The 16,141-nt window shown below is 41.1% G+C and overlaps 1 protein-coding gene across 6 annotated transcripts in view; it reads right to left on the bottom strand.

Annotated features, from left to right (window-relative positions):
- Positions 1-16,141, bottom strand: part of PTPRR (protein tyrosine phosphatase receptor type R) — a 147,856-nt gene that overhangs the window by 55,396 nt on the left and 76,319 nt on the right. For 3 of the 6 annotated variants that reach the window (XM_051795889.1, XM_051795891.1, XM_051795890.1), the window contains 2 exons: positions 9,085-9,195; positions 4,571-4,833 (listed from right to left, as the gene is read on the bottom strand). In XM_051795889.1, coding sequence (XP_051651849.1) covers positions 4,571-4,833; positions 9,085-9,195 — 374 coding nt within the window. The other 3 variants (XM_051795894.1, XM_051795892.1, XM_051795893.1) reach the window with 3 other exon arrangements.

Genomic DNA, 16,141 nt, shown 5'->3' with positions numbered 1-16,141 from the left:
GTCATTTAGCAACTCACTGCTTGTACTAAGAATCTTCAATGCTTGATATGTCAGAAATAAATTTAAAATACCACATTCCATTTCACCAGATTCTGGTTTTGGTTGGAACCATTCATATCAAGATGAATTTTGGGTCAACAAACAGAATAAAAGGAAGCCTTACTCTGCTAAAGGAAAAAGTATATATTATTCATATAAACCTATAAAAGCCTAAGTAGAAAAATAAACACTGATGCAATATTCATGGATGTGCTCACAGAAGAGAAAAGGATCATTTACATTCTAAATTCAGGCATCGGCGCTTCAGTTCATCACTGAAGACACCCACAAGAGAACACTCACTCTCCTGCTCCTTTGGTCAGTAACAGAATGGTGTGGGTTGACAATGGAGAAGGCCTTTGCTGCAAAGGAGCAGCAGTTGTGAAAACACCAGAAGAGAGCAACTTCAAAGCATTCTGTACTGAACAATCCAAAGGACGCCAGGAGGCTGTGAAGACAGCTCTTCACTTGCCTGCCTCAGCATCAATCATTAATTGTAATAGAAAGGGGGCAGTGCCTCTTTGTTCTGACAGTCCTCTCACCTCCACACCTGTCAGTTCATCCTTCACTCTTGGCCACCACCGTTCCATCCCTTTCCCAACTGCAAACTGCACATGGGCACACATCCCTGATCAGCATCTAGGAAAATCATAGAATCAGAGAATAGTTTGGGTTAGAAGAGACCTTTAAAGGTCATCTAGTCCCACTCCCTTGCCATGGTAGCGACGGCTTCGGTTAGGTTAGGTTGCTCAGAACCTCATTCAACCTGACCTCGAATGTTTCCAGGGATGGGGCATCCACACCTCTCTAGGAAACCTATAATCAACTTATATCTAATCTAAATCTACCTTCCTTCAGTTTGAAGCCATTAGCCCTTGTCCTACTGCAACAGGCCCTCCTAGAAACTTTCTTTCCATCTTTCTTATAAACCCCATTTAAGTACTGAAAGGCCACAATAAGGACTCTCTGGAGCCTTCTCTTTTCCAGGCTGAACAACCCTAACTCTCTGTCTGTCTTCACAGAAGAACTGTTCCAGCCCTCTGATCATTTTTGTGGCCCTTCTTGCTCCAAAAAGTCCACATCCTTCTTATGTTGGGGGCCCTGGAGCTCAATGCAGTACTCCAGGTGGAGTCTCATGAGAGTGGAGCAGAATCGGGAGCAGAATGGTCTCCTGAGGCCACTGGGGCAGTTATCCTGACTACGTGATCGCCTTCCGTCCTCCAAGAGCTACAGCCCAAGGACAGAAGCGCTGGCCGGCGCGCTGCCGGAGCGGGGATGCGGGGCAGCGCTGCCCGCCGGCTCTAGGTGTCACCCTCTCCGCGCCCGCGCTCACGCACAGCCGCGTCCGGAGAGGCGCGTGTGTCTGTGGGGCGTACAAATCATCTGCGGCATTCTACACATTTGATAGTGCAAACGCTGCATAATCTGCTGGGCGTCTGAGCTTTATAGAAATAGCTGAGTAAGAGCCTTTCCAGACGTGCAGAAAAATATGTTCGTGGACTTGGCTCTAGTATTCAGAAGCACAATACATTTTAAGAAGCTGGACAAACTCCCAGAAACATTTTTATCCGTGCATAGTTGTCCATAAACAATTTGTTTGCCTCTGTACTGGCCAATGCTATTCCTATTAAAATGGAAAGGTTCCGAGAGCCTGAGGCTAATGTGGTGCTTTGTGAAATTCAGTTCCACTGTATTTTTGCATTTAGATCATAGAATCATATAATAGTTTGGGTTGGAAGGGACCTTTAAAGGTCACCTAGTCCCACTTCCCTGCCATGGGCAGGGACAGCTTCAACTAGATCAGGTTGCTCAGTGTCCTGTCCAACCTTACCTTTAATGCTTCCAGGGATGGTGCATCTAGCATCTCTTTGTGCAAAGTGTTCCAGAGTTTCATCCTCATTGTAAAAAACTTCTTCCTTATATCTACTCTAAATCTACCCTCCTTCAGTTAAAAATCATTATCCCTTATCCTGTCAAGGGTATGCCTCTCAAAGTAGCACATAGTGTGCAGAGCAGGGAGAGCTTGAGAGGCAGGCATAGAATCATAGCATCTTAGAATAGTTTGGCCTGAAAGGGACTTTCTAAGGTCATCTAGTCCAACACCTCCCTGCAATGAGCAGGGACATCTTCAATGAGATCAGGTTGCATCATCTGACTTTTCTGTCTCCTGCTTCAGAAAGTTTGTCACAAACTTCCACCTAGATGGCTAGGCACAGTGGTTGGCACACTCACTGGTTTGCACCATGGACCGTTGATTTCTATTCAAACAGATACAGGTCAGGATCATACTGGGCATTTCATGACTATGGATCACACTTAAGGAATCAAATCAGGGACCAAAGGAATCTCCATGCTAAGTTTTTCAAGGAGCCTGCATATCCACTCTAGCCTGCCAAGAGCTTCTTTCCCCGGCAGAAACCAAAATCAGGGTAGCAAAAATTATCGAATGAGTACCCTCAAGCTGTGGTTTTGGACAGGAAGGGACCTCCTGGGTTGATCCCGCTCCATATTGACAGAAAAAGAGCTGTCAGTAGACTGTTTAGTGCATGGTTTGCTGCTTGCAGTGTGTAATGAGGATAGCCAAGGCTGTCTAGTGCAAGGTTTTTGTTGGGGCAGAAAGGTGGAGAGGAGTTTTAAATTGTCCATTTACCTGGTCATCAGATGACATCTGAGGCAAAATGCATTGATGCATTATTAATTTTTGCCTCCAGTGCTTCTGAGTGTCAAAATATGTACAAATTTGTTCATAATACAGATTATAGTAAATAAATGAGAAATACATGCAATAATAGTTGCTTATGTAAAAGGAGCTGAAGATAAACTATTCCCTAAAGTTCTCTCCCTCACATCCCCAGACCTTTGTATCACTGAGCTTGAAATAAACTTAAATCACCATTTCTTAGAAGTGGACTTGTGCTGATAAAATCTAACTGCATTAAAAATGACAAAAAGAACTGCACAATGGGATGTTATCACAATGACTTTCACTTTTCCATGGTGGTTGATTAGTGTTCTTTTACAGTAGAAACTAAAGTGCTCAGTTCCTTCAACTTCTTTTTCCTTAGTAATAACCTGAAATTCCTGGTTTATTTGACAAAACATCAGGTTTGTATCTCAGCTCTCCATTTTGACATACCTGACTCAGAACTTTGTCCTTCCAAAGGATAAAATTAGGTTTAGGAGTATTAAATGCAGAGTTTCTATCTGTGGAGGTGGAAATTAATATCTTAGATCAATAGTTTTTACTTTCTTTGTTTGTGCTTAACTACAAACTACGTCTACAAATTCCTTTCCCCTAATCCCTCTGAACTACTACATATGCTGTGTTAGGTACTAAGCATTATAAATGAGCTAGGTGATCCTCCTTCTTGTGAGCTTTATTTTTAGGGTCTTGTGAAAAGAGAAGAACTATCAAAATGTGTTTACTTGCTTCCTCCATTCCTTTTTTTTTTTCCCTGCAGTGATATCACTAGATATTTTATGACAGCTCTGCCTTTCAGCATCTTTTGCTGATAGAAGACTCAGTCCCCCTCCCTGAGCTCTATCTGTCATAAATCCATGTATAAAATCTCTGTCATCTATGGTTCGAGCTGAATCAGGGTTACAGCTCAGTTGAGAGTCTTTACAGATGAGTCTCTTCTTGGTCTCCACATGGTGTCTGTTCTTTCATTTATTGTCTGTGCCGGGGCAGAAGAGTTCAGTTGCGTGGCTGCATGCTGCATTAGTTATTCAGAGCACTGATACTTTATGAAAGTGGCCTGAAGCCATCAGACAAGAAATTATATAGGTTTCAAACAGAGGAGGGACAGATGTCAGTGTGCATCCTCCTGTGGGAAGAATAACTGGTTTTATAAAAAGAGCACTGGCCCAGTTTTTGAAAGGTACAATGAGTGGCAAGGTTGGGTGCCCAAGTATTTATGAGGAACTGCACACAAGGGTTGGTTTCATTATTAATCACTTCTTCCTCTTTTTTGTAAAGCCTGTAGACTTTGAACTGTATCTTGACTATCATGGAAGGCTGGACTTCAGAAGAAAAATTACCTAAATATGATAATGGAAACACTGTACGAGATTGCTAAATGCACTCAGTGTAAATATTTCTTTTTTCTAAGTTTTCCATGTGCTAGGCACTCCCTGACAATGAGAACATCCTTTGCTGAGAATACATTACCAGCCCTTGAGCCATCTGCCAGGATCTCCAGGATCAAAACAGGCAAAAATCAATGTAAAATGAAAAATTATTGAAGTAATCATTGGAAAGGGGAATAAACTAATTAGCAAAAAGAAAAGCCACTAATGTAGTTAATCTCAGCCCAAAACTGCACCTTTTTGCATGACCTGAACCTCTGGTCACATGAAAAGGAAAGGAGAGAGAGAATACCCATGAGATAGATATTAACACACCAAAATCTCTCTTCTCAGATGTCTATATAGCAAAGTCTCCCACTGACTGGCAGAAGGGAAACATGAATCACAAAGCATAAGTTTAAAAAAGCAGAATAAATCCTGAATGCGCCAGGCACCATCCTACCTTTCCTGGAGCCCCACGGGTTTCATTCTGAAAGGAGAAGGACTGGCACACAGGGGAGGTTTGAGCTCAGGAACACACTGGCCTTGAGGGTCCACTACAACACTGACAACCTTTGGAGCCTGTTGAGGCTGGACCATGTTGTTGGTGGTCTTATACTCGGACTGAGATGTCTGCAGGGGAAGGGGCGACAGGTGGATCTCCTGCTTCTTTTCCTTCTCTTGTCTCAGTGACAACTGGATCTTCTTCTTTAATCTGTACAGAACCTAGAGAAATAAAGAGGAGAGCCCAATTTCAGTTGCCTAGTAAACAAGGCAAGGAAGGTATCACAAATGCTGGATAAGATTTCTATATGTGGCTTGCATACCTAGAAGGTAAGTCACAAATTGTGTTACACAGCATTTTCCACAACCAGAAAAATATTTCCATTATGTAAACTTCAGGGTGTACATGTGGGCAGTAGGGATTTTAACAGTTCTCACTGTGAGTCAGTAATTATTTGTAATACTAGCAGTTGTATTATTAAAGGGACAAATAACATAGAATGGAAATCAGTCACAAAAGACACTGTGAAGAAGGAAGTAATGATAGAGTAAATGTAGAAATTTTTTTGAGCATTTTAACACAAGAGATGCAATGGTACAAAATAAAATAGATGCTCATGACATATTCAGGTGCAAATCACTAATTATAGCAGCCTCAATTTGTTTTAAAGCAGATGTTCTTGAAAGCACTTACTCATCTGGCATGGAGCTGATGCTTGAACTTTACTAGGTCACTTTTGTAATGGTAGGCTGCTACTACTCTGAAATACTCCTCAGGATAAGGATATGCCCCAATATCCTCAGAGAAACGCTACCTATTCTGGAATAAAGCTGAAGCGATGAGTGGCCTAGGAAGTTATTTAAGCATCTGTTCAGAAAAGCCTGCTTTATAATTACCTAGGACATACTGTAATATCAGGATTCTCTGTCCACCTATTGCTTATGACCATGGATGTCAGACATCTGCATTAAAAGCTTTTCAGAAGTTGTACTGATCTTCTTCCATCAAACTCCACACCGACATTGCTGAACACTGGCTGGGAGAGGGCTGGCAGGTAACATGTGCTTGGTAATGTCACTCCAGAGGAACCCACGTTACACCTGTTTAACACATCTTATCTCTTTGGAGGACAATTGCAAAAATGATTTCTGAGCTGTAGTTGTGCCATTTTTGATGTGTGCCTTACAACCTATGATACTTACAAGAATTACTATCATAAATACTGCGTAAGAAGGTGGAAGGCACTTACACAGTTTTTTGAAGATGTCTGCAGATATCCTTATACTTTCCACTCTGCTTTATCTGTTCCTGTAAAGCATTTGACTCGAATCCTTGCATAATGGCAAAGCCTAGACCAAAGCATTTTTTCCTCTGCAAGTCAGAAGCTCCTTGACAGCTGTTAGCCCACTACTGCACATAAAGATCTATCAATCCATAGCTTACCAGTGAAGACTGGATATATCTGATGGGTTTGTTTGTTCAAGGATTAGCATTAGAGGTTTAGCTGGGATCTAACCTAATGTAATTAGCAATACACCCATTAAACAAGACTTAGCTAAGTAAACCATCTGTTCATTCAGAAGAGTTTAGAATTGCATGGATAAGATCTCTTTGCCATTATTTTGCAGAAAAAGCAGCCCTACTGTGAAGCAAGGGCACAGGTATTGATAAAGATAAAATGGAGGCTTGAAATATTTTAACTCTCTTTTACTCCACTAATTGCTTTGGTTTAATTTGTTTCTAGTAATCTGCAGACAAACAGCTCAGATATTCACAGTTGTGACAATGCTCACCCTACCTTCTTGTCACATACTTTCACTCCTTGGAGACCCAAGGAATTGTGGTTTTGACTTCCAAAATATGGACAAGTATTATTTTATATCCTTTTTAATAATCTATTATTAGACCCTTGGTAAAAAAGACAGCTTGAGAGTAACAGAAGTTGAAAAAAATCTAAAGAACCACATTTGATCTAAGTGCTAACACACCTTCCTCAGAAAGCGTGACGGGGCTATCATCACTTAAAGTACTTCCTACTCCACACTTTAAAGGACCTTTCCAAGTAATCTACAGATGCAGGCTAAACTTTCTGCTTTTGGACTCTTTAAACTACAAATAACCACCAATGGACAAATAGGTGCCTACCCTGTAACTCCAATAAAAAGTCTGCATTTTGGCAGTCCCATATGGTTGCTAGAGCCAAAGCTACTCAGGATGAGCCAAATGCCATATAGTGTGATAGATTGCAATGGCTGAATTTGAAATACTGAATTACTACTTTTCATAATCTGCCACTCTGACACACACTAAGTGGGATGAAAAACAATGTGAGCTGTTTCTTAGCTTTACAGATTGCACATACCCCATGTATCAGCAGGTCCCAGCAAAATCTGAGACACTGTCCATTTACACAATCTAAACAGTAGCACACATAAAAAAGATACAGGTTGGACTTGGGAGGCAACAGAAGGGTGAATGCTTGCAAAAAAGACCACAGCATCACAGTAATTCCATCTGGAAGGGAGTTCAAGGAGTCTACTAGTATTTACCTCTGCCTTAAGTTCAAATCAGCTACACCCAAACTATTTCTGACAGATGATTTCTTAACGGCTGAAAACTCCCAAGCTTCCCCAAGCAACGCAATTCAGAGTCTAGTGACACATGCAATAATAAAAATCTCTTTAATGAGTCAGCAAAATCACCCTGTGAAAAATTTGCTCCTTTTCCAGTCCCCAATGGAGAAAGTATTATATTGTTCCTTATCAAAGCCTTTGAAATCTTTCTGTGTTTGGGAACTGTCATGTTTCTGCTTGCTCTTCTTTTCCCTGTAATAAATAAACCAAATAATTTCATGTCTTCTGTGTCTCTAATCATTCTTGCATCTCTTTCCTCCTAGAATTGCCTGACATTTCTCACAAGTGTGGTAGAGAGAGACCACAGAGAATAAGACACCATACTACAACCAAATTATTACCAGAGCCAAGCTGAATTCAGATCTTAAGAGATCATATCCTCATTCATACATCCCAGGGCAAGAAGTGTAATTTTTGCAACACTGTTATGTTACTCATTTACCTAAGTGTATGTTCTCTGGTACTGCTGAAACCTTTCCTAAAGAACATATTTCCTACCATATTTCCTTTGCCATATATCTCCTATGTTGTATTGATGCACATGATTAGAGCTCTTGTCCCTGCCAAGCATCATTCTTTGTCCTTCCCATCTTCCTCCAGCACCTTAATAATATTTGAAGTTCTGATATTGTCCTACACAATGCTAACAATTCCCAGTACTGTCTGTGCATTCCGGATCATTAATGAAAATACTGTGTAGCACCAGGACAAGGACAGGCAGCATTTTCTATACCCTTCCAGTCAAACAGTCAGTAATGACCAAAATATCTCTTCTCCAAAGTAAAAAGTTAGTACTTTTGGAGTTACCCTTCTCTTTTGAGTGAGATGGCATGGAGAAATGGAGATGACAAGGAAGTAAAAATTATATAAAGCAACAATTTTCTGTGGTAAAATAAGTGCTTTTCATATCTTAGTGAGACTTTAAAAGATGAAATAACATTTTGTTATAAATGTGATCATTTTTTAATACCTTCAGTTTAAGCATTCTTTCCATCCTGAGGTTGTAAGTGGGAAATCCATTGAAGTTAAAGAAAATTAAGTGTGTTTGAATATATCAAAAGACTTCAAGATAGTATGTGTTTATAAATGCTGATAATTGTCAGAGAATTCAGTAAACACTTTTATTTATGCACCACAGAAGAATTACACAATTCAGAGAAGGAAAATATGTAAGATACAACATTGGAAAAAAATGCAAAAATTACCCTATGAAGGTCAGTGGTGGTGTAGTGTTGTTAATCTTCTATGTGACCACTGCACATCTCATACTCAACATATTAGAAGTATGCCTAATGCTCAGAAACTTGGCCACTGAACTCATACAATGTGAATGGTAAAGTTGTTCAAAAATACGATTACTCCTTCATGTACTTACTAGTCATTTCAGTGTAAAATTTGTATATTTGATACATAAATATTGACACATACTCTAACAACTGTGCACTGATAATTTTGTATCAATGTGATGTTGCTTTTACTATCCTATAAAACTGCAATATAGGCAGGTAAGACCTCAGGGATCTTGGGACCTTTAGTAAGAAGCTTGAGAAGTCATCACTCCTGTTCGTACAGTTACTCTGCAGATTTAAGAGCCTGTTATTTATTTCTTCAGCTTCCTCCTAGTTACATTCTTCAATTGGACTTAAAATACATCAAGAAATGTGGTTCTTCAAACTTTGATTTCCCAGCACTACAAGAGAGACCAACTCTTACCTTGTAGCTGAGTTTTAAATAGCTTTGAGAAAACACCTCTGCTGTAAAGAATGTGTGACCCTGTCCTTCGGACTGAGAAAACCATGATGCAAAACCCAGGAAAAAGACAGTAAAAAGGAAACTTACCATTAAACAAGTCACTAGAATGACAAAGATGCTGAGAAATATGACAACTGCATAAAATCCTTCTTTGCTCCAGATCTTGTCTGCTTCATGCTGGTCTTGCAAAACATTTTTCTTTTTTTAAGCAAAGAAAGAGAAAGAGAAATAAGTTACACTGTAGTATGTGCAGATTAAATAGCTCTCCTTGGGCATTAATCACCCCCTCAGGTTTGTCACAGTTCACATTCCACCGTATATGACACTCACTTTGAACGTGGCAATTTGCACACTCACCCTGGCCATGCACCCTGCCTGCTCCCCGCCTGTCAGAGCGGGTGGGACGCAAGGCTCCCAACAGTACACAGCGGATCTAAGATTCTACGTGGCTGCCGAGATAATCCTCCAGCAGGAGTCACAGGCTGGTTGAAGGTAAGCACACAAGACCCACTGTCTTTCTTGGAAATTACCTGGTCATTAGGTGAAACATCAGTGCTCCCACCTGGGCTTTGGGAAGCACTCGCCCTGCCTCTTTCTTCCCAAAGCTTATCTCCAGCCCCAGCACTCACAAGCCACCTTCCCACTGTTTACACCTGACACAGGAGCAAAGGGCAAATGACTGGCTGCTTTGCCTTCATGAGCCAGGAAGCCCTGACACTGTCACCTCTAGGTTACACACACACATATGTAAAAAATACTGATTTTTATGAAAATAATATCATTATCTATCTATAATTCTGATTATGCTTAATCTCATTATCTTTGGTTTCTTGCTGATAGTACATTTCTGAAACAGCTGTGCACACTAAAATTTCCAGAAATCCTGGGGAACTCCTGGGGATTATGAAATAATTATAATTGTAAAAGCATTTATTTTTGCCAGTGTGGAGATTTGGCTGGACTATTAAATTACCAGAATTCCACTATGTTTTCAAATATACCCTCAGTCTAACTGCAATAGACTATTTAGACTAAAATATGCTGCCTTGTGTTTCTGTGAGCACAGTTCAGTAGACATTGTGCTCCCAATTTTCAGCTGCTTGCTTTTTTTTCTTAATTAAGTATTTTCAGTACAATTCTCAGACTGAGTAAAAACAACTTCTTAAATTCTGGTTTCCACTGTAAATTCAAGGTCTTGGTGTTTCCTCTTCACTGAAATTCCCCAATGGCTTTAATCAAACTTCTTGTTTAACTAGTGAGTCATCTTCCCATCCCAAGGTGGCCTTTTTTTCTCTCTGGGGACATTGTGTAAGAACTGGCAGTTTTTCACAGAGAAGAGTTCTTCTGTTTAAAGGTGAGTGGCTGCTCAGTAACTGCAAGGACCCTCTAGCACTTACATGGGTTCTTCATGCTCCAATGTCTGCTTAGCCACTGATTAGCCTGCTCTTTTGGGCAGTTAATATATCAAGCAAACTCTTTGTCTTCATCAGCCTCCGAAACACAGAAAGTCGTGATGATGACAAATTACTGTGGAAAAGCTTCCTGAGGAGCAGGAGATAATGGCTTGAGGAAGAGAGGACAAGCTGACAAAAGTCTGCTGGATGGTGGATCCCAATATAGTTTTCATGGTTCTCCTTTCAGCATGGGTTTGTGCCCTGCTTGCTTTGAAAAGGCTCAAGACAATCCAGATACAAGACAATCCACAGGTCATACTGCCACAAAATGCAAACATTTAGAGAGGAATTTGGTAGCATGGCTAATTTACAGAGACTTGCCTGCTAAAAGGAATGCATATGTGTAACTGGGAGTTGACTGCTTTAGAACTGAAAGCACAATAAGGAAAGAGTTTTCTTTGGAAGTCATAGCCTTGGGGACCAGAATGGAAATCCTTCATCTCATTCCGAGCAACTACAGAAACCAACCTTGTGAAATTAGTATATTTGTGTGTGTATAATCATGCAGTGTTTCATGGTCTGGGCTTTAAAATATTGCAGGTATTGACAGTTTGAAAAGATTTGTAAGTGTCAGTCTGATGTTTAACGAGCAACTTAAAAACCAGGGCTTTCAAAGAGAAGCTGGAAATCTTGCCAAATATTTCTGCAAAAATTGTTCCTAGACATATTTAAACACTGCTGCCACTGTAGCGGGGTGCAGCTCTCCAAGCAATCTGCTACCTCAGCACAACAAGGTTATTCTGCTGCACTCATGGCACAGGACTTGGGTCCCAATACTGGCTCAGAGCCCAGATCTGCAGCTGCTCTGCATTCAGGACCACTCCTGTTGAGCTCCATGGGAATCCAATGGCAACAGCAGCAGCTGCAGCTGTGGCCCATTAGCTATAAACTCAGTATTTGACCCTGAGTGAGTTACCTGATGGCTTTCCGGTGTTTCATATCTCTCAGGAGGAAATCTAGATAAAAAGCAGGAGCTGAAGGAGAATTGGCCATGCTGACCAATTGTAAGTCAGTAAATGCTGAAAGGACAAATACACTAAGAAGTAAATGAAGAGCTGTGGTGGGGAAAAAAAAGTTTTCCCCCTGGAGTTAAAAAAATGGTAACCCCAGAGGGGGTGGTGTCCCTTGGGGTTGAGCCAATCAGCACTCCTGCAAAATATAAACATATTACAACCAGACTGGAAAAGAAGGATGTTGGAGTTGTAGTTGGAGAAGAGTGGCTATGTTCTGAGACCACGAGGAGAGAGAGAGAGGGGCTCGGAGCCCCACTGGGGGCTAGGTCTGCCCCCAGCCCCAGCTGGGGGGCTGCAGAAACTTGGAACAGTGTTAGACTGGGCCAGGTATCTGTAGCTAAGGGCTGGGGGAAGTTTCTCCACTGTGAGCAGCAGCAGGAACGGCAGCAGAGACAGCAGTGAACGGAGAGACTGTGGCTGAAAGCCAAGAGATAAGAAAAGCAGCAGAGGCGGCTTTCAGCCAAGCAAGAAGATACAAAGATGTCTAATGCAGAGAGAGACAGAGCAGGACAAAGCTCTACATAGAGCTTTGGGGTAAGAACTGAACCAATCCCCCCAAAACCCCTTTTGAGACTCTTCCTAGGAGGAGGGAGATGGACTCTGGCTTGAGAGAAGTCTTGGAGTGCAGCAGTACCGGAGAGAAGAGCTAAGAAGCTCGGAGACATCCCAGAGCTGGACCGGGATGGCTGGATGGAATGCAGAGGGGGTGACCTTGGCCCCCCCCCCGCTGCTGCCAAGCTGGCAGTTCTGAGACAGAGCACAGGAGCTCTGGTAGAACGGTTGAGGTAAAGACTTTGAACTGAAAGCTGCCCTAATGTTCTGACTCAGAGGTAAATCCCCTGAGGAAGGGACTTTCACGAAGATGCCCCTGCACTTCGTGATATGACATGGTGAAGCGAGTTTTGTCCCTGCATTACAGTCCACGGGCGAGACCTTCGACTGGAACCGAAGGGCTGAGAGGGGGAAAGGAGACCCCTCTTGTGTGTATTGGACAGAGATTCCACTATGATAACTCCAGTTATAGCTGCTGCTGCATGGAAGAAGAGAGGCTGCTGCCCTGAGAGTGGAAAGGATCTTTCCTTTCCCCTTCTGGACTTTTATTGGAAGGAGAAGAGATTTGATCATTTGTAAATACTGATTTATCATAGGAGAGATAGTATATGATGTATATGATTATATATATGATTATGTATATATATGTATATGTATATATATGTATATGATTATGTATATGATGTATTGTAATATTTATTTGCATAGTGATTGTAATATAATTCCCTTTCCCCCCATATTGAGTCTTGTGTTGTGTCTGGAAAACCCATCTCACACTGGGTTGAGTTGCGGGAGGGGGGCTTGGACTCGGGAATTGGATTTTGGGGGTCTCAAACTACGACAAGAGCTAATAGGATTTTTAGTCTCAATGGGTGAGAGACTTAAAAAAACTTTAATTCATTAGTGTCACAACAGTTTAAAATATTTAATAATGGACTTTGTATACATAATTGAGTCTAAGAGAATGAATCTCTACAATGTTTGTCTAATGCTATGTGTGTTCAGGATACGTCTTTCCCTCATTTGTCCTTCTAACAATAACATTCAAAGAATATTAACAAATTCTGTAGAAAAGGTAAAAAATGTACAACCCAACTTAAACTTACTTGACACTCCATTTTGAAACACTTTAGTGGTACCTTCACCTAACCAAGGAAATCTCTCCCCTGGATCTAACTGGTAGACAGCAGAATCATTGCTTAAGCTTCCTCCTAACGACTGAAGAAGCTGTGACCTCCAGTAACTCATGCCCATGATAAGGAATTGCCTTCTGACACATCAGTGCTGGTAATTCAGAATTTTGTTCCTTTGTCTGGAAAAACTGATAAGAGGGACAGTAATGGCCACGCTCATTACAAATTGCTGACACCCAGGAAAAAAGCTTGCAGGATGGCCAAATGCTAGACGAAAAAGAGAGGATTCTTGTCCACAACCACAGGTAATAAGCCTCCTGCAGGAAGATGTGCTGTGTCTCAGTTAACTGATGTTACTCCACATTTCTCTCCCTCAGATGGAAACCTTTCCTGTCTCAGAAGTCCACCAAGACTTTCAGACAGTTTTTGAGGAGTGGGAATGTACCACTAAAGGGTGGAGGATATACTCAAACTAATTTGCAAAAATCTACAGCTAGTAAAGGTGGGGGAATATCAGAGAAGGTGGGGTGGCAGGGCAATTCCAGTAGCTTGGGCAGCATCAGGTCCTAGAGCAAACCAGTATACAGGAGGAAGGCATCATTCCCTAGAGTTTGATTCCATTCCCTAAGGAATCTTCACAATCGGGTGAGTCTTTCAGTCAGAATTAGCCAGGTTAACTTAAACTGTTTAAATTCAGCATAATTCGAGGTGCGGAAAAATCAACGTATTCTTAACAATGCCATTCAATCAGTAACCTTACTGAAGTTAATGAAGAGTGCCTGCACACAAAGGTATCTGCTTTGCTCTGAACTGTAACAAATGTGTTTAGAAAAAAACATGTTTTTAAACTTTTTTTTTTTTTTTAAAAGACACTAAAAATCCACTCTGGCCTTTCTGGGTTTACTATAGAAAAATAGTGGAGTATTTCTATAAGCAAATAAAATGAGCAGCCAGCTTTTAATAATAACAAGAGAGACATTGACCTGTAGTAATCACTGTGAAATCTGTGACTGAAAGATCTTGCTGTGGTATCAAGACCTGCCAAGAAAGGTAAATCTTCACTGGAAAATAGGTGAATTTGCAAATTGGGTCAGTTAACCCCAATTAGTTCCTCAGGCTGAAACACTAATGAGACCACAGCAAGCTGTAGGTCTGAGCTCAGAGGAAAGCTTACAGGGAGCTGGGGATCGAACGCAAGATTAAAAAGGGTTCATGGAAGTTCACAATAACTTTGTTTTTTTCTGTGAAGGCACGTCAGGAAAGGCTACGAAGAAATCATTTCCACCCCCAGTGAAAACATGCAGGAATGCTCAGGCTCACAGGACACTGGATAATAGCCACTTAACCATGTCTCCCATGACAGGCCTTCCCCAAGACTCTACCTTAGGCACATATGTAATGAAGTGCTGTGATTTTACATCCAGGCTGGCAGGCCTACAGGGCTCCTGGCCCTGTTGGGGTGTTCTGGGTGCAGCTGTGCAGGTGTAACACTACATCTGCCTTGCCTGATCATTGGAGCATGACCCTGTGCTCTGTTTTGTTCCCAGTGCCTCTGTCAGTCCAGGCTGTTGTAATTTCTAAGATACTGCTTTTGATCACTTGTCCTTACAGTTTCTGTATGCTTTAAGTGCATGATTGCTTCCTTTGATTTCTTCTCTAATAAGTTAATATTACACATTTCAAAGGCAACCAACAGAAGCTTTGTGCAAGGAGGTTGTAATGATACATTTTGGGATTGCATAATTTTGGAATGAACTCTGGAATTTCTCCTTCAGTGACACAAGTCCAGCTGGCAGATAGCTTAACTCTCAAAAGATGTAACCCTTATTTTACTTAATGTAACTTCAGTTACTTTTGTAATTTAAAACCACTTCAAATTCTCTTCCATTCTAGTAAGCTCTGAAATCCAGAAGTATTTTCTTTTTTTTCTCTGAGCAAATTTAAAGACATTAGGATGTCAGGATTCCCACACCATGGACTGCCTGAGTCATTGAATTTAGTGCTACCATCAAGCACCTATTTGGTACTTTGTTCTGGAGAAGTCTGTTACTGAACCTGTACATACCATGGAACAGCACACAATCCTAAATCCCACTTCAGACACAAACTTTAAACCATAACAAAAGAGCAAATGCTACAACTACAATAAACCATTGGAAGAGCAAGGACATATGAAAGGAATGGCAACGATTCCTTTAAATTTTCACATTCCCACAGGTACATATCTCATTCTACACCATGCAGCAAAGTACTCTAGTGGTTCCTACAGCAAAAACATACAGGGGAAGTGCTCTTTCAGCTACTGCAGAATAAGCAACCGGGTTATAAATTTTTAGGTAGGCAATTTAATTGAAAATAGATCAATCAGTGATCAATGTATCAGCAGATGTGAACCAGCAAATTACCTCTGTAATGAATGGAAATGTAGTTCCAGCTACCTACATCCACTGAAACTTTTGCTGTTTATGGTATCACATGGGCTGAGACTTGGAGCAGAGAACGTCAGTTTCCCACATGGGTTTTCCTACACAATCTTGGTAATATTTCTTCAGACAGGCTAATCTCCTCCATCATTAACCCTCTACAGCTGGGGGTCTAGTTTAAGTTAAACCTTGTTAAAAAGAGTCAACCAAGCAATCTCAGGAGAGGTGTCTCAGAAATGGGATGAACTGCCTGTTGAATGTATCTCTTTGTTTACTGTAGAGAGAGAGCCAGCAGACTTTCAAGCTTTAGATAGCTCATACTGAATATATAGCTGAAAAAGGAGAAAAATTTCAGCCCTAACACCTCTGTGTCAGCCACCCATCTAGAAAGATGAGTGTACTGCTTCCATTCTGCACAGATACACTGATAGTGCACATACAATACTGGCTGTGAAGCACTCAGACTTTTGGGGGCAGAGTGTACAATTTATTAGCTCATGATTTAATTAGGATTGATACCTCAGAAATACACACACACAATGGGAAAAAGAATGTGTCAAAGCTATGTA

Source organism: Manacus candei, unplaced genomic scaffold (genome assembly GCF_025592945.1).
Source record: "Manacus candei isolate 608988 ecotype Guabito, Panama unplaced genomic scaffold, ASM2559294v1 h1tg000043l, whole genome shotgun sequence".
NCBI classification, from domain to species: domain Eukaryota; kingdom Metazoa; phylum Chordata; class Aves; order Passeriformes; family Pipridae; genus Manacus; species Manacus candei.
This window is presented reverse-complemented; position numbering and strand designations above follow the sequence as displayed.